The 23,824-nt window shown below is 36.3% G+C and overlaps 3 protein-coding genes across 11 annotated transcripts in view; 2 read left to right on the forward strand and 1 right to left on the reverse strand.

The window, feature by feature from the left end:
• Positions 1 to 518: 518 nt before the first annotated feature.
• On the reverse strand, positions 519 to 6,821 carry LOC105672917 (SH2B adapter-like protein Lnk). Of its 3 annotated transcripts, XR_001100893.2 has the most exons (6): positions 5,489 to 6,821; positions 4,079 to 4,968; positions 3,800 to 3,999; positions 3,442 to 3,699; positions 2,063 to 2,264; positions 519 to 1,953 (listed from the first exon to the last, which is right to left on the reverse strand). XR_001100893.2 is itself a non-coding variant. In XM_012368189.2 (5 exons), exons 1-5 carry the CDS (start codon positions 5,911 to 5,913, stop codon positions 2,139 to 2,141), a joined length of 1,899 nt encoding a protein of 632 aa, XP_012223612.1. In that variant the 5' UTR covers positions 5,914 to 6,820; the 3' UTR covers positions 519 to 2,138. The 3 variants fall into 3 exon arrangements, 2 of the variants coding, with proteins under 2 accessions (XP_012223612.1, XP_012223613.1); XM_012368189.2 differs by having other exon boundaries at positions 519 to 2,264; positions 5,489 to 6,820; XM_012368190.2 differs by having other exon boundaries at positions 519 to 2,264; positions 3,358 to 3,699; positions 5,489 to 6,820.
• Positions 6,822 to 7,138: 317 nt separating this feature from the next.
• LOC105672903 (MBT domain-containing protein 1-like) lies at positions 7,139 to 16,352 on the forward strand. 5 transcript variants are annotated; one of them, XR_010890094.1, is made up of 11 exons: positions 7,139 to 7,412; positions 7,974 to 8,257; positions 8,351 to 8,585; positions 9,015 to 9,214; positions 9,294 to 9,512; positions 9,744 to 10,008; positions 10,143 to 10,879; positions 10,967 to 11,222; positions 11,290 to 11,636; positions 11,752 to 12,149; positions 12,278 to 16,352. XR_010890094.1 is itself a non-coding variant. In XM_012368168.2 (10 exons), the coding sequence occupies exons 1-10, from the start codon at positions 7,391 to 7,393 to the stop codon at positions 12,079 to 12,081; spliced, it is 2,895 nt and encodes a 964-aa protein (XP_012223591.1). In that variant the 5' UTR covers positions 7,139 to 7,390; the 3' UTR covers positions 12,082 to 16,352. The 5 variants fall into 5 exon arrangements, 4 of the variants coding, with proteins under 4 accessions (XP_012223591.1, XP_012223593.1, XP_012223592.1 ...); XM_012368168.2 differs by having other exon boundaries at positions 11,752 to 16,352; XM_012368170.2 differs by having other exon boundaries at positions 7,998 to 8,257; positions 11,752 to 16,352.
• A 745-nt stretch (positions 16,353 to 17,097) lies between these two features.
• The window catches only part of crp (cropped), a 118,716-nt gene continuing 111,989 nt past the window's right edge, over positions 17,098 to 23,824 (forward strand). Inside the window, exon 1 of one of the 3 annotated variants that reach the window (XM_012368172.2) lies at positions 17,098 to 18,816. In XM_012368172.2, the coding sequence (XP_012223595.1) occupies positions 18,734 to 18,816 (83 nt within the window). In that variant the 5' untranslated portion in view covers positions 17,098 to 18,733. Of the gene's footprint in view, positions 18,817 to 19,117; positions 19,621 to 23,219; positions 23,243 to 23,824 lie in introns of those variants that run through there. The other 2 variants (XM_067354535.1, XM_067354536.1) reach the window with 2 other exon arrangements.

The following is a 23,824-nucleotide window of genomic DNA, read 5'->3' on the forward strand; positions in this document are numbered from 1 at the left end:
ATAAGACAGGAATTTAAATTGTACAATGTACGGAAAGTAGGCTGGATCAATTTGTTTATATAAAATTTCAAACATTCGAAAATCATAGTTAAAATTTTAACTAATTTTTCAATCACATTAAATGCATATATTATCGTCAAAATTAAGTGTTTCAAAAAACACTTAGTTATAATTTCATGTATATTTCAATTTTAGATTTATTTTTCTCGTATATGTGCATGTTTTAAAAGGCATGTCTTTTATTTGATTATTTGACTGACACTGTTTATAGATTACATTTTTCAAAAGTTAAAATTTTTGAAATTTCTTAAATTAAAAATTCTTAAAAATATTTTAGAGTCAATTTTAAGCACAAAAATATTTATAAAGAATTATTAATAATTATAACAAGAGAAATATTTTTATAAGAAATGATTAAACTTTTTAATAATTGTTCAGCTTATTAAACACGATATAAATATTCTACAAATATGTATACAATATTTATAAGTAATTGAAAGTAGTATTAAACAAGCCACTCAGGAAATTCAGTTTTTATTTTCATTTTTGCATCTTAACATAAGGTAAAAAAGTATCATGTTTGCTTATTAATTGTCAGACTCTGCATATCTCAGGACTGTCGTTTTAACTGCGAGTACATGAAAAACAAGCTTACATTCTACTTACAGTATGATCTTGCTATTATTTTGGCTAAAGGATGAATTCACAATACAGATTTTTTAGATTGGCTATAACGTTCCTATGATAGTTTTCTTTTTTTTTTTTAGTATATTATGATGGAAGTTCCATTTATATAATTTTCGATGGCAGAAAGCGAGTAAAATATACACACGTGATAAATTCTGTACTTTTCCTGCATTTTATATTTGATGATTTCAAGAACATAAACTGGTAATTATTAAATGTCTGTGCAAATGAAAGATTTTATCACAGCATTAAGCTCGTACTGAGAATACTTGATTTGCACATTCTACAAATCGGATATTTTGTCGATCATTGCTCTCTACACGTATCACTCATTCATACATTTATCTATAATCTAATTTACAGTCAATCATATTGCTCTATAATATTAATATAATAGTCCTTAATCATTACACTTAGTTCGTTAATATACCTCTCGATACACTTATCGAATGCAGTGCTGCTATTTTTTGCAGGAGTATTTAGAATTATACTTACTGTACCAGAATACTTTGCCCTTCGACTTATGCAGGATCATAATACAGTTGTCTTCTTTCTCTCGATTCTTTTTATTTATCCGACAAATAGGAAATTTACACACTGACGAGTACGGATAATTCATATCGCGGCGTATTTCATGCTTATCGAGGATCAAAAAACATGTCTATTACATTTGACGTTCTACAAAGCATCAGGGACTAGCAACAGTGTGGCTGAAATGCAATTTTATATAACAAATTGTAATTGTAACGAAGCGGTCTTACTAATATTAAATTTTAGTACTTTAGCGTACTTGTTAAGTCTTCAAGATGATTCAAGGACGCGAATGGGGATTGCTATATATGGCATATTCGTGATTTCCGGAAATTACCATTTCCCCATTTGCATATACGTCGTATGCATGTAACATTATATAAGTACATACACCATAAATTAGAAGCGAAATGGGGGAGAGATTTTCTCATTAAAATATATCCGTTCTCTTGATAAGAAAAGAGGAGGAGGCCATCGATTTGATCTTGATAAAAGGATGAGTCGTAGATACATGTGCAAAAGAAACTCCATAGTATGCTGCGACATTATCAGGAAATGGGATAATTTGTGCACAATATTATGAAATAATTATTGCTAACTGAAGCTCGTTTTGTACGGCAGTCTATTCTATTTCTTATTATTCGATGTAAATGCAATGCAAACATGTTGCTATTAAATCATAAAAATATAATGTCGAATGCTGAACGCAAGAGTCAATGATTGGAAGATAGTTATCTAAAAAGAAAAAAAGAAGAAAATGCAGCTCTTTGTACTAGTAAAGTGCGCTTTGTCATACAGTAATTTACAACATGACGCAAATCTGGAAATAAAAATTTTCGATTACTTCATTATATTGTTCGTGTTCAGTCCGACGGACTAACTGGATTGTAGCCTGATAGTGGATTAGCGTGCATCCAACGTCAGAGAAAACTGTAAGTGTTCTGAACCGCTCTGCCAGTGGCCTGTTGCTCCGCAATAATGCTTTGTTGCACTAGTCTCTCCAATGATTCCACACGCGTTCTTATAGAACCACCATACGTGCGTACCTATTTTATTAATATTTTGTGAGTTCTCTTATTTTTAATCTTATTACTTTATCAGAAGTTTCTCTTAAAGTTTCTGGATTATAACATTAGTATAAAGTGTACACAGGATGTCGGAAAGATGTCTGTCAATATAAGAGTTTAGAGTTTATTATTGATAATTAAATTATTAAATAATAAATTATATATGTTTATAGTTGTACATATATCTGTAATTTCCGTAAATGCTTGTATACAGATTTATCTTAAAAAATATTGACGTAGATTCTACCAACAGCCTGTGCAAAAATGTAAGCAAACAGGATCTCTTGCCCAGAATAATAATAATATTATTAATATTATTATTATTATTAATTATTAATAATATTATTAATATTATTATTAATATTATTTATTTAATAAAGTTGTCTACATAGATTCTTCATAATTTGCAAATTAAGTGATTTAATTTTCAAATTATCAAGATGCTACTATAGTTACTATAAGAATTTCTGGACGTTCCCATGTTGCTTGAAACTTAAAATTGAAACAAATAAATCTTATCCAGCAAACCAGAAATTTCAAGAAAAAGCTTTTACACGTATTTTACAAGTAAAAGCGAGTTCCTTGTCCCACGGTCATTTTCTCTTTTTTTTTAACATTATATGTTTCAAATATTTGTTATTTGTATTTCCAAAAATTTCATCACGTGATGATAATTTTATATATTTAGACGAATGATATACAAGTTTAAACAAATCATGTTGTTTAATAAAATAATAAATAAATAAAAAATGTAACTATGTTATAACATATCTCGGATATAAGGAAATTAGAAAAAATAATTAACATAAGGAATTTTAATAATATAATGTAATTTTGTTTTTTTTTTTGTAATATTTTTTGAACATATATTTAATAAATTATAACAAATATTAGATCATCGTAAGAAGAGTACATAAATAAATCACATTCCATAATTTAACTTTGTATATCAATCTACACAAATTTTCATCAAATTCACAGAAAGTTTACGGAAATGCAGATACCAAGCAAATTTGTTCTGTATTATCAATCATACGATTAATACGGGCGCTTTAGCTGGTTATCTACTCACTGTCTGTAGATTAGACTTCAGACTGTGGGTGTTGGCCACTCGCGCTCACACAAGAGGAGTTAGACTTCCACTGCAGACTCTTACTTCTCTGGGCTCCAAGATTGCTGGAGGTCTCCTCTCTTGCGACTGTTGCACATTCGTAGCACTCGCCACATTATGATGCCCTGATCGCGATGCATGGTTCGTCGCCACTACGTACTCTGTTAAAGTAACATCCGCAGTCCCACCAGACTCGAGAGGTATCGCATTTTGACGAAAGTGTTCAAGCATATCATATATCGCAGGAAAACATAAGTGTTGGACTCTGCAGTGACCCTGATCGTTCAGCGTCATCCGTAAGTGCTGTAGTAGAAAGTATAAAGAACATTACATGCGTGTAATGATATAAATTATTTAAATACCATTTATTAGAAAAAACGTTAGAAATAATATCTGTAATTACTTTTGCTCTTCCTTGGAAATTAAAAGTTAACACAAATTCTCCTTTTCTGGTTTCACTTTGCCGAACCAGGAACACACCATGACCATTAGCTGCGCTATGTAACACAAGCTGCGCGGCATCTGAGCGAGGAAGGGTACCATGAAACCATGGGTATTCTCGTAAACTACTCGATAAATCCAGCTCGCCTTCATTAGTAGGAACTACAAACAAATATATAACTTGATTAGATTGTTCGTTGGACAATATTATTCTAGTAATTTGCACGAATTCGTTGCTTACTTTGCTCGATTTCTTGTTGAGAGGAACATAATTCTAAATTACTGCTGCTGCGCATACGGAGTCTCGGAGGTAATTCTGGTGGATTGACCTGCGACTCATCGCCATGTTCATGACTAGCAGATCGGAAAGTCTTACTCGCCGAATTGGCTCGTAATCGATCACTATCTGATCCGATAGTCAATGAACCGTGGCCCAAAGAATCCCCTAAAGAATCACCTAACCCAGAACCAGGAACGCTGGAACTTTGTTGTACCGTTCGCATGCAGTATCTAATCGTTGCCAGCCACGACTTCATATCGTTCGAATCGTGTGCCTCTATGACAAATTCCATGTTTTGGGTCTTTAGAACGAATGTATTCTCGTGATCCGGCATTTCGAGTGCCGTGGTTTCCCTTGCTTCCGTTATCGCCGAGCAAAAGACACCACTTCGTGGTTTTACAGCTTTCGGTGGAGAATAAAACTCCAACATGTATCCACCAATGGCTTTTATCAGGGCTAATCGCGATTTTTCCCATTTTTGCTGCGTACCGTCTATATTTTCCCCCATCAAGGAATTTACGATTCCCTCTTTTCTACATTCCACAACGATTTTCGATAATTTAGCCTTGGAGTGTTTATCTTTACGATGTTCACTGTGAGATAATTCGACCTCATCACTCTGTTGCTTGTGGAAGAAACCTTTGCCTTTTTTGAGTCCCTTAAAAGATAATCTGCGGAAGAAAGGTTTATGAGCAGGTTTTGGCGATACCGCCTCTCCTTCATGTTCAGAGTAATCACTAAATTCCTCGTGTGATGACGCACGGACTGGTGCATTGGTAGCGTTTTGGTTTGTAAGATTTATATCTCTTTCATTGGATGTTATACTCCTAGTATCGTGCAACGACAGTGATCTAAAAAATATAAGAAAAGCACATAGATAAAAGTGCAATTTTTATATAAAAAATTATAATACAAAAGCAACAATATTACTATTGTAAATAAATTATAAAATCAACATACTACAATAAAAAAAAAATAGAATTTAAAATTAAAAAATTTATAAAAATAAATTATAAAAAATCTCTTGTGAAACAAAAAGTTTATGCTTTTGATTCTTTATTTTCTATTTAAATAATTAGCATTACTTATAATTTTCTATTAAGATATTTCTAAACATTTTCATGAAATTTATAACAAATAAATGCAAATATGTACATCTGCAAAGACTTTAACTATTAAACTAATTATATTTTAAACATATAAAAATTATGTACAAGTTTAAAATTTCTGTAACGTCTATCACTCAAACATCTCAAATATGACATGATAGATCATAGAGATTACTTTTAATAAATATTTACTTCGTGAAATATAAAAAATTAATTATTTCTACGATTTCACACTATAATGACGATCACACAAAACACATACCTTACGCCTTGGCGTAGATATTCGCTCTCAAAATGCTCGCAGAAGCTTTCGACAAACTTCCTGAGGAAATCACGATGCGAGAGATTAGCGCGAGCGCTCTCCGGTAAGTTCAGACTGACGTAGGCGCAAAACGCTTTAGCAAAATCGGAGGCCGAGGCGCGGGCGTGTCTCTCACAAAATTCGATCCAGTCAGTCGCTGCTTCGGGCGATGCGGCGGTCGCCGTGGACGACGTCGCCGTCGTCGTTGCAACCGGTGCCGCCACCGCCACCGCCGCCGCCGCCGCCGCCGTCGTCGTTGACGTAGCCGCCGTAGCTGTCGTTGTCGTTGTCGTCGTCGTTGCCGTTGATATCGCTGTCAATGTTGTACTTATCACCGGCGATATCGCGGTGCTCGCTGTCGGCGTGCTCGCGGTGTAAACACTCATTACCGGCGTTTGGTTCGCAAAGGGGGCGGAAGATCTCCCCCCCTTGTGCCGCCACCACCACCGCCGCCGTCGTCGTCGCCACCCGTCGCCCTCCACACTCACCCACCGTCGTGTTGAAGGGATCACCAAGGGATCTTCGAAATTCTTTCACGATCGCAAACGTCGTTGCCGCTGCTGCTGAAAAAGGAGATGAATAAGAGCGCGCGCGTCAGACATCACACTAGTATCCACGCACTCGAGCGTGTGTCCTTTTCACTGCGGATACTCAACGCGCGTCCACCGTAAACTAAACACGACGGCTGCTGAATGGCCACGGCGTAGCAGTCAAGTAACACACCAAAGTCAGTTGAGAGGGGGAAGAGTAAAGAAGGGTATCAGCGCGAGAACGTTGATACGATTCCTGCGTAAGATTCACCGGATTCGCGTAAAAGTGCCAAGATGGTTTGACTCCGATCTCGAATTGTCCGTATGATTTCGTTATTACTTTTTCATCTTATTATGTCATACCGTCTTTAGTTTGCTCCGCGAAAAAAGATCTTTTGATCTCGTAACTTCACTCGCACGCATTTATCTGCATTTGACTATCTTCTCTCTACCCTATTTTCTGTCTATCTCTGTATTTCTCGTTGCCGGGTAAGTGATAGCGATCGACGGCGGCGGCAGCAGCGATTTTATCGCTTTCTTGGGGAAGCGCACATAACCGGCGCCAGTCTTATCACACGCGTGCTAAAGTCAAGGTTCCGTTTGTGTGGGATTCGTGTGATCGAGTCTTCCTCGTTTCGCGGAAATATTTACGAACATTACGAAATACGAAACCGCGACTCACTGATACCGCTGGCGCACTCTACTCTGCTTTCATCTGCTTTGCTCTTCGTCTTCTTGCACGTTGAGGTTAGTCAGTCGCGTGGTCTCTCGATAGCTCTAGAGACTCTTATTATTAAGGTAAGTTAAGATATTCCTAGGGTCTTTAGATAATTCATACACATGGAAACTCGCATTTAGACCATTCTCAAGTCATGCATTAATTGACCTATCGAATCTCTATGAATAATAAAAAAATGGAACGATTGATATGCCTTAAGTAAATTTTTTATTAATTTTTAAATTAGAGATATGTAAGTAGTTTATTTTTTATACATATGCAGTTATGCAATTTGTATGAATGTACTCTTAGTATCGGCATAGTTGGTTGACCTGTTCTACGGTTTGTCTCTGATCCTATTGGCAATTGCCAGCCGTGATAGGGAAAGACGAAAATAGTGGGGCGAGCGAAACGGCCTACCGCTGAATGTTTTGCCCTATTGTTCAGGGATGTCGTGAAAATATTGAATTTCGACTGACTGCAATTAGGTGAACGAAATTCAAGCGGTGGCGATGTGTTGTATACTTATCGAGATGGGACAAGTGCTTTACGATAAGCGCAGACTACGGTAATATCGGTTAAAACGTTGAGCACACCAACGGGCGATTCTTTGTCATGGACATGCAAGCTTCTAATGGTACGCACTTGTTTTTGTATGCGGCATAATTCATTTCCCAATCGGTCGAACGTTTGCTTTGGATGATGCGACAATTCTCGAATCGATTTTCTCGTTTATCTATATAATAAACAATCGTGGAATTGTGGAATGCGCGGAGAAAACGCGGGATGGTAAAAGGTTAAATAAAAGTATACTCTCGAGTTTTTTTAGCGTCGCTTTTCGATCTAAATGCTATTGGAAAATTTACGTTAAGTAACGGTACAATTAGTACGAAATTTATAGTTATAATAATTGTTTTATAGTTATTTTTCATATATCACGCGATAGATAGACTTAATGGAGTTATAAATCTTTTTAAGATTTATCTAGAACATTAATCAACAACATCCACACATAAATCGAGTACATAATCTCTAATTATTGCTATTTTCTCATCTCTGTTTTTATATAAAATATTATTCAGATGGATTTAGTTTTTTTCCCAAAATAGTTCTATTTCTTTATGAACAGAATTTACAAAAGAATATTTTTATGCTAATAATTGGTAAAAGTAACGACTAGTGAATCATGTGAATGTAGGCATGGATGTATGTATGAATACAGTGTATACTCCCATCCCCGGGTTACCTGAACAACTAGGGATGGTATGGATGGGGGTACATGGAGAGACTGCCCATGAACTTCTGCTGGATCCTCGCCAAACTGAGAGTCCATTCTTCTCGCATAGTTCACATCCGTATGAAGACCTCAGAAATCACATTGCTTCTACTACCATGGTACGTTATATACCGCAGCAATTTTCAAATGAATGCTCAGAATCTGACGAGGCGATGGAAGGTGTAGATGCCCATGAAATACAGCGAGTAAGTTTTATTTTTACTCAAAAGAAAAAAATCTATAATATAATATAATCTGATTTTCATATAATTTACACTATAATTTTTTCACTTTTAAAGGAATATGATTCGCAGGCTGAAAGGCCAGAAATGAATGAATATTTAACATTAGAAGATTACATGGGTGATGAAGAACGAGAACAAATTGTGAGCAATGCTGCAACTCAAACTACTCAAGACAATCGCAATCGAAAAATAAAACCTATAAAGCATCCTGGTCTTGTTTTAAAAACGCCAATTGCTTATCAACCTCATACTGATCTAAATTTTATTCCTATTCGTAAAGATGGTATAGGTAAGTACATTTCTTGCAGAAATAACATGTCTTTAAATTTATGTACAAGATGCATATTGTTATAAAAAAATGATAAGCCATGAAAAAATGATAATACCATAAAGATGTTGAGATACAACTTTACTATCAGTATGAAACATTTTACTATTTATATTAAGCAAATTACATATAAAATAAACAGAAGTATTAATTTTTAAGTAATATTCTAATAGATTAAATATTTTTAACTAACAAAACAGTGAAATTCATAGTAAATAAAATTGCAAAACTATTTTTGAAAAACTAGAAAACATCTCGCAAAATTAAATAAAACTGATATCGTAATTTATTATATTGTACTTAAATATTTATAATAAAGGTTTAGTTAAATATCTTTACTAGTTTGCTCGGCAGTTAAACTAAAACTAAACATTTATATATATTTTACAGCTGTTTGTGAAAAATGTGGTGCTATTGGAGTAAAACATGCCTTTTATACGAAGGAGCGTAGATTTTGCAGTAGAGCATGTGCCCGATCTTTAGAAAATGCGGCGCCTACTGCTGACTCAACGTATAGTCCGTCTCATTCGGTGGATCAATCAGTATCTATAAATCAAACGTCTCCTAGTGAAATAAAACAACCGAGTGACGTAAGTTAATCTACATTTTGACTCTATTAGCAGAAAACGTGCGACAAAAACTACTAATTCTTTCGTTCTAATTCTTTAGATGATTGTAAAGGAAGAAGTAGATATCAAGGAATCTATGGAATTGGATAAAGACAAAGTTAAATTAGAACCCGTGTTGCCAGAGGATTTACCAGTTAGAAGAAAGAGAACAGCGGAAATGGCTAACTCCTATGATTGGACATCCCAGCTTGTTGAGCCTGGATTTTGTGCTGCACCAGTTTCTTGTTTCAAACATGTTAGTTTTCATAACATGATACTGGTACTAGTTTCAAGGTTTTTAACGAAATTAATATGTGGAATAACTAAATCCAGCATTGGCTTTGTATAGCTCACTTATTCCATATATTAATTATGTTAGTTTTTCTTCGTATTACATGCAATTTTACAAGCATATATTGCTGCAATTCTATCTGTTTCTACGTGTTTTTCATACTTTTATCTTATGTATTCGACAATTGTATCGTTATATCATCAATTATCTTGTTTTTAGGCTCCTATATCAGAAATATGGGATAATATTACAGTGGGTATGAAAGTAGAAGTAGAAAATACCGATTGTGATGAAGTATGCGAGGCTTTCCCAGATTCGTTTTGGGTCGCGACTGTAGTGCGTATTTGCGGATATAAAGCTTTGTTAAGGTATGAAGGTTTTGGACACAACGCAGACAAAGATTTTTGGGTATCGCTTTGTTCTAATGACATACATCCTGTTGGTTGGTGTGCCACAATTGGAAAACCTCTTATTCCACCTAACAGTACGTAATCAAAATTATTTCTAACAAAATAACGATACGCAATTGAAAAAAAAAAAAAATGTGTTGAAGAGAAAGATGATTAATCATATTATAAAGCGTATAAGAAAATCTGATGTATTAAATTATTTTTACAGCAATTGCAAACAAGTACAAAGATTGGAAGGATTTTTTAATGAGGCGATTAACAGGTGCAAGAACATTACCGACAAATTTTTACAGTAAAGTAAATGATAGTATGAAATCTCGCTTTCGATGTGGGCTTCATCTGGAAGTAGTAGATAAAAATAGAATCTCGCAAGTAAAAGTGGCAACAATACAAAAAATTGTTGGCAAACGTTTGCACGTGAGATATTACGATTCTTCTCCGGAAGATAACGGATTCTGGTGTCACGAAGATTCACCTCTTATACATCCTGTCGGTTGGGCCAAAAGAGTGGGACAGGCGTTGGATGCATATCCCGAATACTTGGATCGAGTTTCTAAATCAAAATTATCTGAAGATGACGCAACGGAGAATCTTTTTCATGTGCCAAAGAATCATCACATGCATCTTGGATACACATTTAGGGAAGGAATGAAAATGGAAGCCATCGATCCGCTCAATCTTTCAGCTATATGCGCTGCGACAGTTATGCAAGTTTTGAAAGAGGACTACATTATGATACGCATTGACAGTTATGACGAAGACGCGACTGGTGCTGATTGGTTTTGCTATCACTCGTGTTCGCCCTGTATTTTTCCAGTCGGATTCTGTTCTCAGCATGGCTTACCATTAACGCCACCAAAAGGCTATGATCCTACTACATTTACATGGGATGCATATCTAACGGAGACCAATACTATACCAGCTTCTATACAGTTATTTAATCGGGTAAATTTTCTATATAATTTTGAAATTGATGTAATTGGTGATTCTTATTTATTACAATTGCAAAAATAAATTTTTCTCACTTTTTAGGACATTCCTCAACATGGATTTATTGAGGGGATGAGACTCGAAGCTGCTGATTTAATGGATCCTAGATTAGTTTGTGTTGCTACTATCACTAGGGTGATTGGCAGGTTACTACGAGTGCATTTTGACGGTTGGGAAGACGAATACGATCAATGGTTAGATTGTCAAAGTCCAGACATTTACCCCGTTGGGTATTGTGATCTTGTCGATCACAAATTAGAAGGTCCACGTGCACTCATTAAAAACACTAGTCCTACTGGTAAATATTAATTGCACACGTTATTTATGTTATATATTCTTATATTTATGATTATATATTTTTATAGTAAAATCACCAAGAGGCCTTAAACGTAAAGCTAAGAGAAAAATGAAGAAGGGTAGCAAGATGTCTTGCTCCAAAAATATACTACCTCGTCAGAGCGAACGTATTAGTATGGCTCGCGAACGCGAACGAGAATTGGAACCTGCTCAAGGTACGAAAATTGAGAGAGAGCGTGACTTGGAAAGCTTACCGGAACAGAGGAATAGAGAGCCAGAACCAGCGGAAGAGCCAGTTGGACCTGACCAAACCTTGCCTAGTCCTACCACTGGACAAGGTCAAGCGTTGAACGACACACAAAGTGAAGTACAGAACCCTCCACCTAAGGAAAGAACTGCTACATCATATATTAATGTAAGTATTATAATTTTTGCTAATGTAATTTGATATTTTATAGATACATTATTCAGTTTGAATTATCATACGAAACTATTCTAACTTATTTGATTCTAATTTATTTGATTTGTAGGTTACTTCAGCAAATAGTAAATACATACCAAGGCTAGCAGATGGTGTGCAAAAAAGTTCGGAATCTGGTGATTTAGTGCCATCTGAGTGGAATGTCTTTGACGTTGCACAATTTCTTCGTGTTAATGACTGTGCGACATACTGCGATAATTTCAGTAAACGTAAAATAGATGGAAAGACATTGCTAACTCTCACTAAGGACCAAATAATAGACCTAACGGGTTTCAAAGTTGGACCGTCTTTAAAGATATATGATTTAATTCAGCAGTTAAAAATCAAAGTGAATCCAGCTCAGGAAAGATTGAAATTAGGATTGAAAAAAATATCATAACAAAACTAGTGCATAATTAGCGCTATAAATAAGTTCCAGCATTACACAAATTAGACATGGATTTACAGGTAAGGCATATGAATTAATAATGAACATCACCAATATTATTTGCTTATGTCGTTTGTTTCATATTTCATTAATATATCGAAAAATGTTTATATGTAGATTTTTTATATTATATATGCGTAAAATTTAGATGATTTATTATGGGTTAAAGAAGATTATTCCATTCTGGAAAGCAACTTAAAGGTGCGATTTAAGTGTTTAAGCTTTTTTATACTACAGATCAATTAAAAATAAAATTAAGTTCAAATAAAAGGAGCTAAAACAGCCAAAACAAGTTAAGGGGACTAGACAGTCAAATCGCTTAAAAATAAAGATTTTTTTGTGAGTCAGTTGCAAAGAAATGAAAGCAAACCCAGATTTACCCTTTTACCTAATGTTTATTGCTATTATACAGATTGAAAAAAATTGGTATTAGATATATATATATATTTAAAAAATGGCGTGGCAAAACCAAGAGAAAAAAGTTTCGAAAAAAACGCGTTTAAAGTTTTGAAAGATTTCAAAGTATCATTACTAATACACACTTCGAATCCGTGCGCCGCTCGACCTTTTCGGCTGCCGCAAAATCGGTAATTTTGCGAATTTCGACATCTACTAAGCGACATTTTATTCAGGAAGATATAAACGATTGTATAACATAAACCTCTGATAAAATCAATTTCTTTTATGAAAGTGAGCCATCAATTTTGCGAGTCTATAAAGTATCAATGCTTGTCAATATAATTAAAATAATAAAAATTTGTTTATATAATTTTAACTTGTTCTGGCTTTTTTTAGCTCCGTTTTAACTTAATTTTATCAATATGAAAGTCCATTCACATCTTTTTGTAATTAAAATTAAAAATAACTTTTTCAATTATATACTGATTAATTTTTGAATGCAATTGAGCGCATTAGAGATAAGGATAAACAATAAATGCACAATTATAAAATGCTAAACAGAATATGAAATATACAGGGTGAGGAAAAAGTACCAGGACACCTAAATAACTTTTGAACGGTTTGAGATATCGGATGGAAATTTACAAGGTTACAATGGTATCACACAATCTATCACATAACACCAAAAACGCCCATTTTGACACCCCCAGGTGGCGGGGGGGGGGGGGGGGAAGGGCAAGAAAATTTTAAATGGAATGTGGGGTCGAGTGAGGATTCGTTTGAAAGAGCTTTTCGAGATGAGAACAACGCGATGTCGCCGAAGTCTACGATTTTTTTTCGCAAAGTTATGATCATTTAAACATTGAGATTTCGCACGGTCTTGCACACACGCACGCGCACGCGCGCGCGCGCACACACACACACACACACACACACACACACACACACACCCACACACACCCACACCCACACACAGCAGAGGTGGTTTGGAGTCGTTAATTACTGCGCAAGCACGTACACCCCACATGCCTTTCTACATGCAATTTTATCCACACGTGTCCGCGGAAAGTGTTTCTCACGTCCTCTTCCCCCCCCCCCCCGCCACCCGGGGGGGTCAAAATGGGCGTTTTTGATGTTATGTGATTTGGTGTTAGATTGTGTGATACCATTGTAACCTTGTAAATTTTAATCCGATATCTCAAACTGTTCAGAAGTTATTTAGGTGTCCCGGTACTTTTTCCTCACCCTGTATATAAACTATTTTTAATATAACAAACATTGCCTTTTAAATTTATATTTGTTAAAAATTTCTCTGTGTGTTGCATTTTTGTTACTTGCTTTACAGAATTGTACAAAAAGCTTGCAACATTATAACTATTTTAGTTCATGTTATAAACAAATATTGCTAATAAACTTGATAAATAATAATCTTGGTAATGAATCAAATATTATTGAATCAACAGTTTTGATTTGATTTGTTACACAACACATACATATGTGCATACAAATGCATGATGTAACAAATATATCTCAAGCTTTATATAAAACCTGTATTCTGGAATGGATTATTCTAAAAGCACTCTTTTATAATTATTACAGCATATTATCTTTTATAAGATCTGTAGTATAGTTTTTGATATACTAATATTAAATATTAATATTAGTATACTAATATTAAATATAGTATGTCAAAAGAGTTGCAATAACATTTGCATTAACATTTTCTCCATAATATCATACATTTTTTATATGTATAAATAAATATAAAAATATATATATATATTTATACCTATATTTAAAAAAAACTCGATGTAACTATATTGAACATAACTTAACATTTATAAATACGTACCATATTTTCTGAAATATGTTTTCTATTAAAATTTTTCTTCCACAGCGTTATTTGTAAATCCATGCCGCTATGTTGCACTGCATTAAAAATACAGATGCATCAGCCACGTACAAACTGATACTTAAAAATTCTTGCGAATAATAAATGAGAATAAAATTTTTAATGCATTTTACGTCTATACTTACGTGCACACTTCGACAGAGTAAGTTAATATAGATATATTGAAGGCAACCGTATAGTACAAAGAGACAATTTTTTTCTTTATTAATCCAATACCAATAAATGTTAAACTTGTTGAGCAGTGGGGCAATTTTTACAGAGAAAATTTTATCTGTTTTAATAAATCTATGTTAATTCACTCTGTACTAATAGCGCAACACCTAAATATGTATATAATTGAAGAAACGAAAAATATATGTGTGCTTCTGTATATTACATGATATTAGTTTAGTCATTTTTCATACAGATTATGATGCACATTATGATTATGACATGCATCACATAAGCATTATACATGGCTTATGCATAACTTTTATAAAGTGGCTGATGCATGGGTATAAAATACATATTGTATCCATATATTGCTTAATCATCTCTTCGACGAATCAAAGCAGTCAGATAAGGTTTAAAAAATACCGCTTTGACTCTTAAATACTATTTTAGTACTGGAATAACATGGTTATTTGCCGAATTATTTATTCATTTTTGGAATCTCTCTCTAGAAATTAAACACTCGTACTTTTTATCCAATGTTTTCTAAGATGATTATTTGGTAAGAATATTCCATGTGCACATGGCCAATTAATACTGTATGGTTTTTGTGTATAAATTATCACAGAATTTTAATAACATGTTATTAATGCAAAGTGAAATTGTATATTCTCAACCGTATTCAAGCGTCAAATTATCTGAGAGATTCTGATTCTTGTGCACTGTCTAACTTTCTGCTACAGGCTTCAGAATCAAACAGAATTAATTATGCTTTAACCCTAATTTATCTGATTTTTTTCTCTTTTCAAAATTAGAAATGTAAGATTCAGTTAAGTTATGGTTAAAGTTTATTGATATATTGATGAAATCGACTAGAAATTATATTAGCTGCTTATTAAATTTCTTCTAATTTTAACACTTTAGCTGCTGCCCGTTTCTGCGATGTGTTTGGAATGAAGTTTATACTTTACTTTTTTAAAGATTTACTGAAATAATAATTTTTTATGTGAAGATATATTTGATATACTGATCATAACTTTTGATCGAATTCAAATTTGATGATTCAATCCATGTTTTTATTATATCTAAGATGCATACGGATTTCTAACAATACTCTCATTGTGTATATCTCACTTAATATATCATGGCAGTTAAGGCGTTAAGTAAAACATTGGTAAGGTTTTATATATAATTGGTTTTGTGAAATAATATATAATTGCAAGATTTTGAAAAATATCTAATTTTCTTAATTTTATAAAACACGTATAAATTTATATTTTAGTTAAGTAAGAATCATGCAATCGTAAGTACAAATGAGCATTATCGATTATATTTTAGGATATAAAATTATGTTTAAAATTGATTCAAAATTTGCGATAATCATTTTTATACTTAACAGGCTTATATTATGTCTTGATTTTAAATATTGCTGTTATTTTTAAACACCGCAAATTTGAACGAGATACATAATCATGTTTGATACAGAAACATGACCTCTTGATAATATAGAATTTATTATTCTGATCATTGTCAATGTTAAAGAAAACGAAAATATGCTGTAAAGATATTTATTAATTACTATATCTTATCTCTTTATGCCGTATTGTGACTTTATACATTAGTTTTTTAAATTATATGCATCACTTTTTTATCGTTTATGTTTAAACTTACAAGAAAATATAACATTCCATGTTTTCAAGAATCTTTGTGGAGCACAATATTGGTTATAAAGGGTTAAGAAAATAAAAAGGAATATCAGGAATTGTTAGAATTATTGTGAAATTTTTTATTATCAGATTCCATATAGTAGGTTTCTTTAAACTATAAACTACAAGTTAAGCTCATAATCTAGTTTATTGCAACTTTTGATCGATTAAAAGATCAGATTTTATGTTTGATTTTAGTAATATATTGCATATATTATAAGAAGCATTTTCATAAATTTTATGAACTAAGTGAAAGACTAAATTTTTCCAATGTTTATTGATTTCCATTCATCTCTATTTTTATTGATAAAATTGAATGTTACAGAAACCATCAGTAATATGGATGACACGCAGTATTTCCTAATGTATCGAAATTGCTATTATAATTAGTAAAGAGCTATCGGAATATTGCAGATGTTTGATTATCATAAAAATATCTGAATTTAACAATAAGCCAAGCTGCATTTCTAAGTAAAATTGTGAAGAGGTTATCTTACAAAATTACGTGTGATATCGACTGGCACAATTTCTACAAATACCTTTCATCGGTAATGTAGATTTATACTTCTAGATGATTATCAATGGAGTATTATACTAATTAAAGTTTCCGCAGGATGTCGTGTTGATCCACAATTAGTAATTGCAACAATGGACAAGCCTCATCGATTTGTTGCATATTCAAGATATTTGGGATACATATCATGGCTTTTTTCGGTAAGCATTCGTAATGAACGGTACGAATGAAGGATGAGATCGTAGCGTAAGGAACATGATTGTATTTGTATAATTGGGTAATATATGATCGACATGTTGGAATGCGCAGCACAAATCGTGCAAGACGCGTCGTAACGACTTGTGGTTTCGGTCGTTGTCGTTTACTTTCGTCGCGCGTCTGGCGTCTCGTAAACGCGACGTGACTCGTCGAGCGAACGGCGGCCAATGCAGTATATCGCGGCAGTGAGAACATTTGCTATTTGCAAGCTCGCCGACCGTAGACATACAGATGGTCGACTACGTATATACGTTTACGTGTTCAGATGCGGTGGGGGGAGAGTGGGGACGCGAGTAGACTCGCGTATTCTATGGGCGGGGCTTTAGCCAGCTGGCAGATGTTTCCCGCGCGGCCGCGTCATTCCTCTAGCGTAAACCTACGCGACGCGCAAGTAGTTCCGTTGTGGCGCTGAATATTTCTCGTAATAGCCGACCGCCGGACACGGACACGTTCACATACAAGTTCACACAAGGCACTGAGCGATCTGCGGCGTTAGCAGCTGTTAAAAAAGCGGAAATTGTCAGACGATTACGGAGATGAGTTGACGGGGGATAAGCCTGGAGTAAGTTCAGGGCAGAGCAAAGTGCACGACTTCGCCCCATCTAGTAGGAGCTGCCACGATTGTACGGGAGCGCGCTCGACGGGGACACGATTTTCAAGTGTCTCGCCAGGTGAATTTGTCCGCGAACGTTGTTACCGCAAGCGCTTTGAGTGCTGATATTTCGCAATTGATATGCGATGCATACGCCGTAACAGTGGTTTACACGTTCGGACTTGCTCAGTGTCGCCCCTTGCCAATGCATGAACACGCGTAAAAATTCTATTGACGCATACCGCGTGCGATGATTCTGCCGGCATGCCCAACGATACGCGGAACATCGCTCTGCAGTACATCTTAATCGGGCCGAAATTGTGAAGATATTCGTAAAAAGTGCATCGTAAGCGCGAGAAACTGGATATTTTCTTTAAAAAATTGTGATTGAGATTGTGCAACGTGAATGTTTTATATTCGACTGCTGTACCGGAATGCTTCGACGTGGTATTTTTTACATGTGACATTTGCTGGAAAACCACTGCGAATTAACTGGTAGTATATTGACCGCGAGTTTCGCGGGTGAAAGAAAGTGCGACGCCTTGAAGAAAAAGAAGCCTGGGTTTTGACTGCGTAGTGACGTCCCTGACGCCGGGCGGCGGAGTGATTCACGCGCGTCGTGGGGGCCCTCAGCTGTTTCCCGCCAAAGATCGCCATTACAAAACGCGTCCGGGCGTTGTGTGTGCGCGCCGCGCGGAGCGTGTGGCTGTCCCGTGGACGATCTTCGTGCGTATCGCCGGAATCCGTTGAGGAAAAAAGGGATAGTCACGAGAGACGGCGCGAGTCAGTAGTGACGAGTATCGCGTACACATATATAATATCGTATCGTGATCGAAGACGTGGTGATAAAACGCGCGTTGTTTGTCCCCCCTTCCCCGCCCCGGTGGAGTGCGCGGTCGGGCAAGCGAACGAACAGCCGGGCGAGAAAGAAGTGCGCGAGAAAGAGTGAGAACGATAGCGAGAAGATATCGAGAAGAGCAGCAGGACCCGTCGTCTTTTTGCAGCCGCGACGACGGCTGTCAGGGACGTGAAATTAGCTCGGCGGGATTTTCAGTGCTGCGGACCGACGAGATATGTCAGTGTTTGGTGGTGACGATCGGATTTTGCTCGAGGAAATCGTCGAGGCTACTGAGCAGCCGGAGGTTAAACTGTGCGGGTGAGTCTTTCCCTTGAATATTTCGAGAAAGAAAAGGATGGCACGCGTGGTAGTAATAACGGTGATGGTAGTAGTGAGCGAATACCACCATGTGTCGATGTATGCATGCGCGCGTATATATACATATATATTCTGTGCCGCGTTTGACACGGTGCGGTTATATACATGGTACGCGCTCGTAACACAGACGGAGTGAGACAGATAGATATAGAGAGCAAGAGCGAGAGGGAGAGAGCAAGAGAGAGAGGGAGAGAGAGAGGAGAGTGAGAAGGAGTAAGAGGGACGGACGATCTTTATTGGCTCTCTTGAGTGTCGTGTCCGACCCGCTTATCGCCTCAACCCGTTTGCGAGAGCGTAACATAGCTGCCGCCGTGGCATCGGGGCGGCCGTGCAACAACGTCGTTGAGTTTTCGCGCGAGGCGCGTGCATATCGAGCCACGCGAGAGAGCAAGCACAGCTGTTGAAGCCGGCCGGCCGGCCGGCCGGCGCCCGTTGCCCGATATCCGCTGCTGGTGGCTGGCCGATGTGTGCGTGATCGTGACGCCGCGTCGTCGGCGGCCGCCGCCGCCGCCGCCGCCACCGCCAGCTCCCCCGAAAGCCGTTTTCCGCTGGAAATGCAGGGACGCGTAGCGCGGCGTCGCGCCGCGCCGGACCGGCACTCTCGCGAATCTCCACGCTCTTCATGCGTTCACGCCCAACAAGCATGGCGCTCTTGCTTGAACGCGGCGGATGCCTCCCGTCTGCGACGTACGCATGTGACATTTCTTCCACTGCTGAGCGCTGCGTATACATCCGCATTTCACTGTTATGTAATATAATTCATAATTATATAGAAATATTTTTCTAAATTACGCGATTACGTATTTACATTTAATGGGCGGAGTAATACAATTTTTTTTTAAATTAACTTTAGAATTTGTTCTCGTATTTTATTCTCAACTGTTTTAGAATACGTCTTATTTGATGTTTTTTAAAGGCGTGTATGTAACATTATTTAGGAATTGCGCGAGATAATTGGCTAGAATTTGGGATTTTTTTTATAATGGTAGATTTATCGATGAAAATTGATGTAAAGAATACAATTTAATATATTGCTTATGTTAAGATTAAATTTACATTTATAACATTTTTTTATGAAGATGAATATGCACCTTATAGTATCCATTTATTCATAACGTTACACGATATAACGTATCGAAGAACAGTAAATCTCGCTGCAATCCGGCAGTAATGGGAAACTTATACATAAAATTGTAAGAATGTGAAATTATTACAATATTAATAAAATGTAGCTGTAACGAAGCTAACATAGCTAGGTTCAACCAAGTATGTCGAATTATATTTTTACATTTTCTTTTGTGTGTGGCGTATGGTTTTTTGTCTCACGTTTGAGTACAACGATCGTAGAACAAAGGAGCAGGAAGGCGCGAGGAAAGTGTGTTCTTTTGTGTACAGCCGAGTGACCGACAGAGTCAGGGCATAATACCGCCGTACGCGTTACGTAAAGCCGCGTTTGTTGCACAATAATCGTTTTCTATAAATAACTCCAAACATACACATACACATATGTCGTGCTACGACTTGACTTCTTGTTTACATACGCTCATCATAGTTTTACGCTCGCTCGCGCTACATCCCTCGATATAGCATCTTTCAAGCTCCGAATCTTAAAAGAATATAAAACTTTATTCATAATCTGCAGATATTTTATTCGCAATCCACGTTTTTATATTAAATCTTTATTGCATTTATACAAAGTAAAATAATAATTTGATTTGCATAAACTTTGGTGTCTGATAGATACGTTCTTGATTAATTGCGTGTTGTTGCGTTAAGCAGTGCAATATCATCATGACATCATCACTATCATAATTCCATTAAAAATAAAAAAATTGTAATTTATGGTGTAAAAGTATGAAACATCGTACGCCATGATAATAAAATTAAATGTCACACAATGCTGTTATCATCAAGCGAATTATTACAATTGGTATAAAGCGTAAATAAGTTATCTAGGCACGCAATATACTTAATGAAGTAATAATATCGTTTCTCATTTATATATCATAACTTTTACATTCTGTTTATGTACATTTCTAATCAGGATGTAACAGTAAAAATGATAAAGATAGCTTAAACGCCTTCATGTATCCACATTATATAATTCATTATTTATTGAATATATTTTACTTATGTGTATATAATAGCATTGTCCAATAGCGTTGTCATGTAAGTCTGGCAATAAATCCGTCGTCGTAATTACACAATAGGACGTTGAGATGAAACTATTTCTAAAATTTTCTTCACACGATGGAACGTATAATTTTGACACCAAAGTTGAACGTAATGCATAGAATCACGCAAAATGTGTTTATTCGCTAACGACGAATTGACCTGTTATCCGTGGTAGTAGGTCTGCCGTTATATAATCGATATGATTCTTGCATTACTGATCGCGATAAATTTGCTCCGAGCCGCTCCGATAAAGTAATTTATTCTGGCGTACGCGAATCCACATGCTTCTCCAACGCAACGCACACAGTTCTTCACACACGATTTGTTTGTTCGTGTTTAAAGACGAGACCCGATCTGAATACAGTTTTTGTGAGTTCGTTCGCTCTTCAAAACTCACGATTTAATAAATAGGTCGAGCCAATCCTGACCACGGTCAACGTAGTAGCACCATATCGTACGTACATTGCTTTTTAAGTATATACACACGCGGGTATATACGTCGCGAGCGCATGCAATCAGGGAAAGGTGTGAGCGAGCGAGCGAGGAACGCGCCGGAGCAAGATGCAGCGAGTGAATTATATATCTCACGGTGCACCTACTCGTACCGGGTTAACCTCTACATTCGGGTGCGCATGCACCCAATGAAGGTGTGTGTTGTGTGAAGTTCATTTCGCGGTACGACGCAAATCATAGGCGCGTATACGCGTACCTGTGAAGACGTTGTTGATCTCTTGATTGGCAGGTCAATGTGGGCTGCAATTGTGAGACAATTACAACTGTAAATTTACAATATATACAGAGCAATGAGAATTATGATTTAAGAAATGAGATAGGAATAGAATACAATTCGCGAAATGGTTCGCAAGCATGCTGCTTGTAACAGTTTAAAACTATCTCTCTTTATTTTGTGTCATATCTATTTATTTGCTAGAAATAAATCTATGTGTTGTGTTTTGACATTTCGGTCGGATTTATAACACGGCAGCAAAGTTCAATATATAGAGAGAAAACGTCGCGTCGTAGCGTGTCACGTCATTGCACTGTAAAATCTAGACATTTGCATGGCTTCGTCTAGGAATGGGCTTAACACCTGTGTCGCAACTGCATATTTTTTCCAATCTTGTTATTCGCCAAGACTTACTGCCGACTGGTTAACCGAGTTGACCATTTGCTACTGTCCATCCATCCGTTGCGATAAGAGCCGATCCGGAGTTTCCGGACTGTGTCTTTATCGTTTATGCAAATACAATGCGAATGATAGGTCGGCTGCTTGCGGTATAACGTCCGTAATAGATAGGAGAATCCCGTCGTGATAGACATAAGTAGACAAAACGGGTCTTTATTTATCCATATCTACCCGGAACATGACTTCGTAATAAAGCTCTCACGTGTGTAGATACTTCACTTGCGTTGCACACCTGCTATATTACTATTAATTAATGAAAGACATATTTAACTTTACGTTCTGCAAAAATATAATTGCCGCGATATAGATATAGCTAAAGGTTTTAAGATTCAGCCAAATCGCGAATTTTATTTTATGATAGAATTTTATGAAAAAAAGCTACTTACAATATTATTCTTTAATTTATAATAATCAATAGTAATTTATTAATTCGATCTCTTGGTTGATGTAACTTTTACAATGCAGGGCATAAATGAGAACGTCCGTAACAATGGATCTGTGAAGTTAGCGCGACATAACTTCACAGATCCCGTAACAACGCTGTTTAATAATAGTAAATTAATAAAATATTCTCTGACATGGCTTTGTAACGTAGCACGCAAGTGAATTTTATCTCACAGCGTTTTACCGATTGCAAAAAAATATTACATTGCATGATATTATTGTTTAATTATCATTAATTTTTATTCGCGTTTTAAATGCACTTTAAATACGCCTTTAAAATACGCACATTACGCAAGTAGCAATCTGCGAGCAATCTATGCGCTGTTAGGCTCGATAATTCCTAGAGAGACTATTCAATCGTTCAATTATCGTCGCAGCGAATAAGCAGGCGACGATGGGGACGTGCACGACCTAACTCAACAAAGACTATGCGATTTTTCCAGTGCAATGTACACGTAAATATGCAGCGCGCGATCATCCGTCGTTAGGCTGGCGGCTTTCGAGGCTAGCAAGCTAGTCGCTTCGTGACCGTCTGCGAGCCGGATGGTCGTCGATGAGCCGGTATTCCTGTCTCTTTTTATGGTCGCGCTTACGTTCATACACGCCTCTCTCTTCCTCCTTCTCTGTTAGCGCGATTGGAACGCGTGGGTGTGAGTGCAAGATAGGGAGCATGAATAAGATTCCTGATTCCGCGTTTAGAATCGTCTGTGCATAAACTGCGACACAACCGTTATCGCAACTGGAACAATCACCCGGGGTTTAATTATGAATTTCTTTATTTTTTTTTTTACGGATAAGGTCGCGCAGTGCCATTTATCTTACTTTGGAATTTGCCCTAAAACGTAAACGGTCGTAAAAATGCGAATGGTAGGAATATACGATGTATACGATTTTTGCATAGGAACGAGTGTCAAGTACCAGGTGCAGTTCTATAGCTAGAAATAACGAAGCCAGCTGTCGCCTGGCTGAAAATATCAGATTACCGTTTCCCTAAACGAAAATTTTAGGTAAAATGTAATTTTTTTGATGAGTTTGCGTCTGACTTTGTACATTTTTTTTTTTTACCTAAATCATAATTGTAATATTTACAACAATCAATAGCTTTTGTGCGCAGGTACAGAGTGTCCCAGACCGACTGTATTA

This window comes from Linepithema humile, chromosome 4, assembly GCF_040581485.1.
Source record: "Linepithema humile isolate Giens D197 chromosome 4, Lhum_UNIL_v1.0, whole genome shotgun sequence".
NCBI classification, from domain to species: Eukaryota; Metazoa; Arthropoda; class Insecta; order Hymenoptera; family Formicidae; genus Linepithema; species Linepithema humile.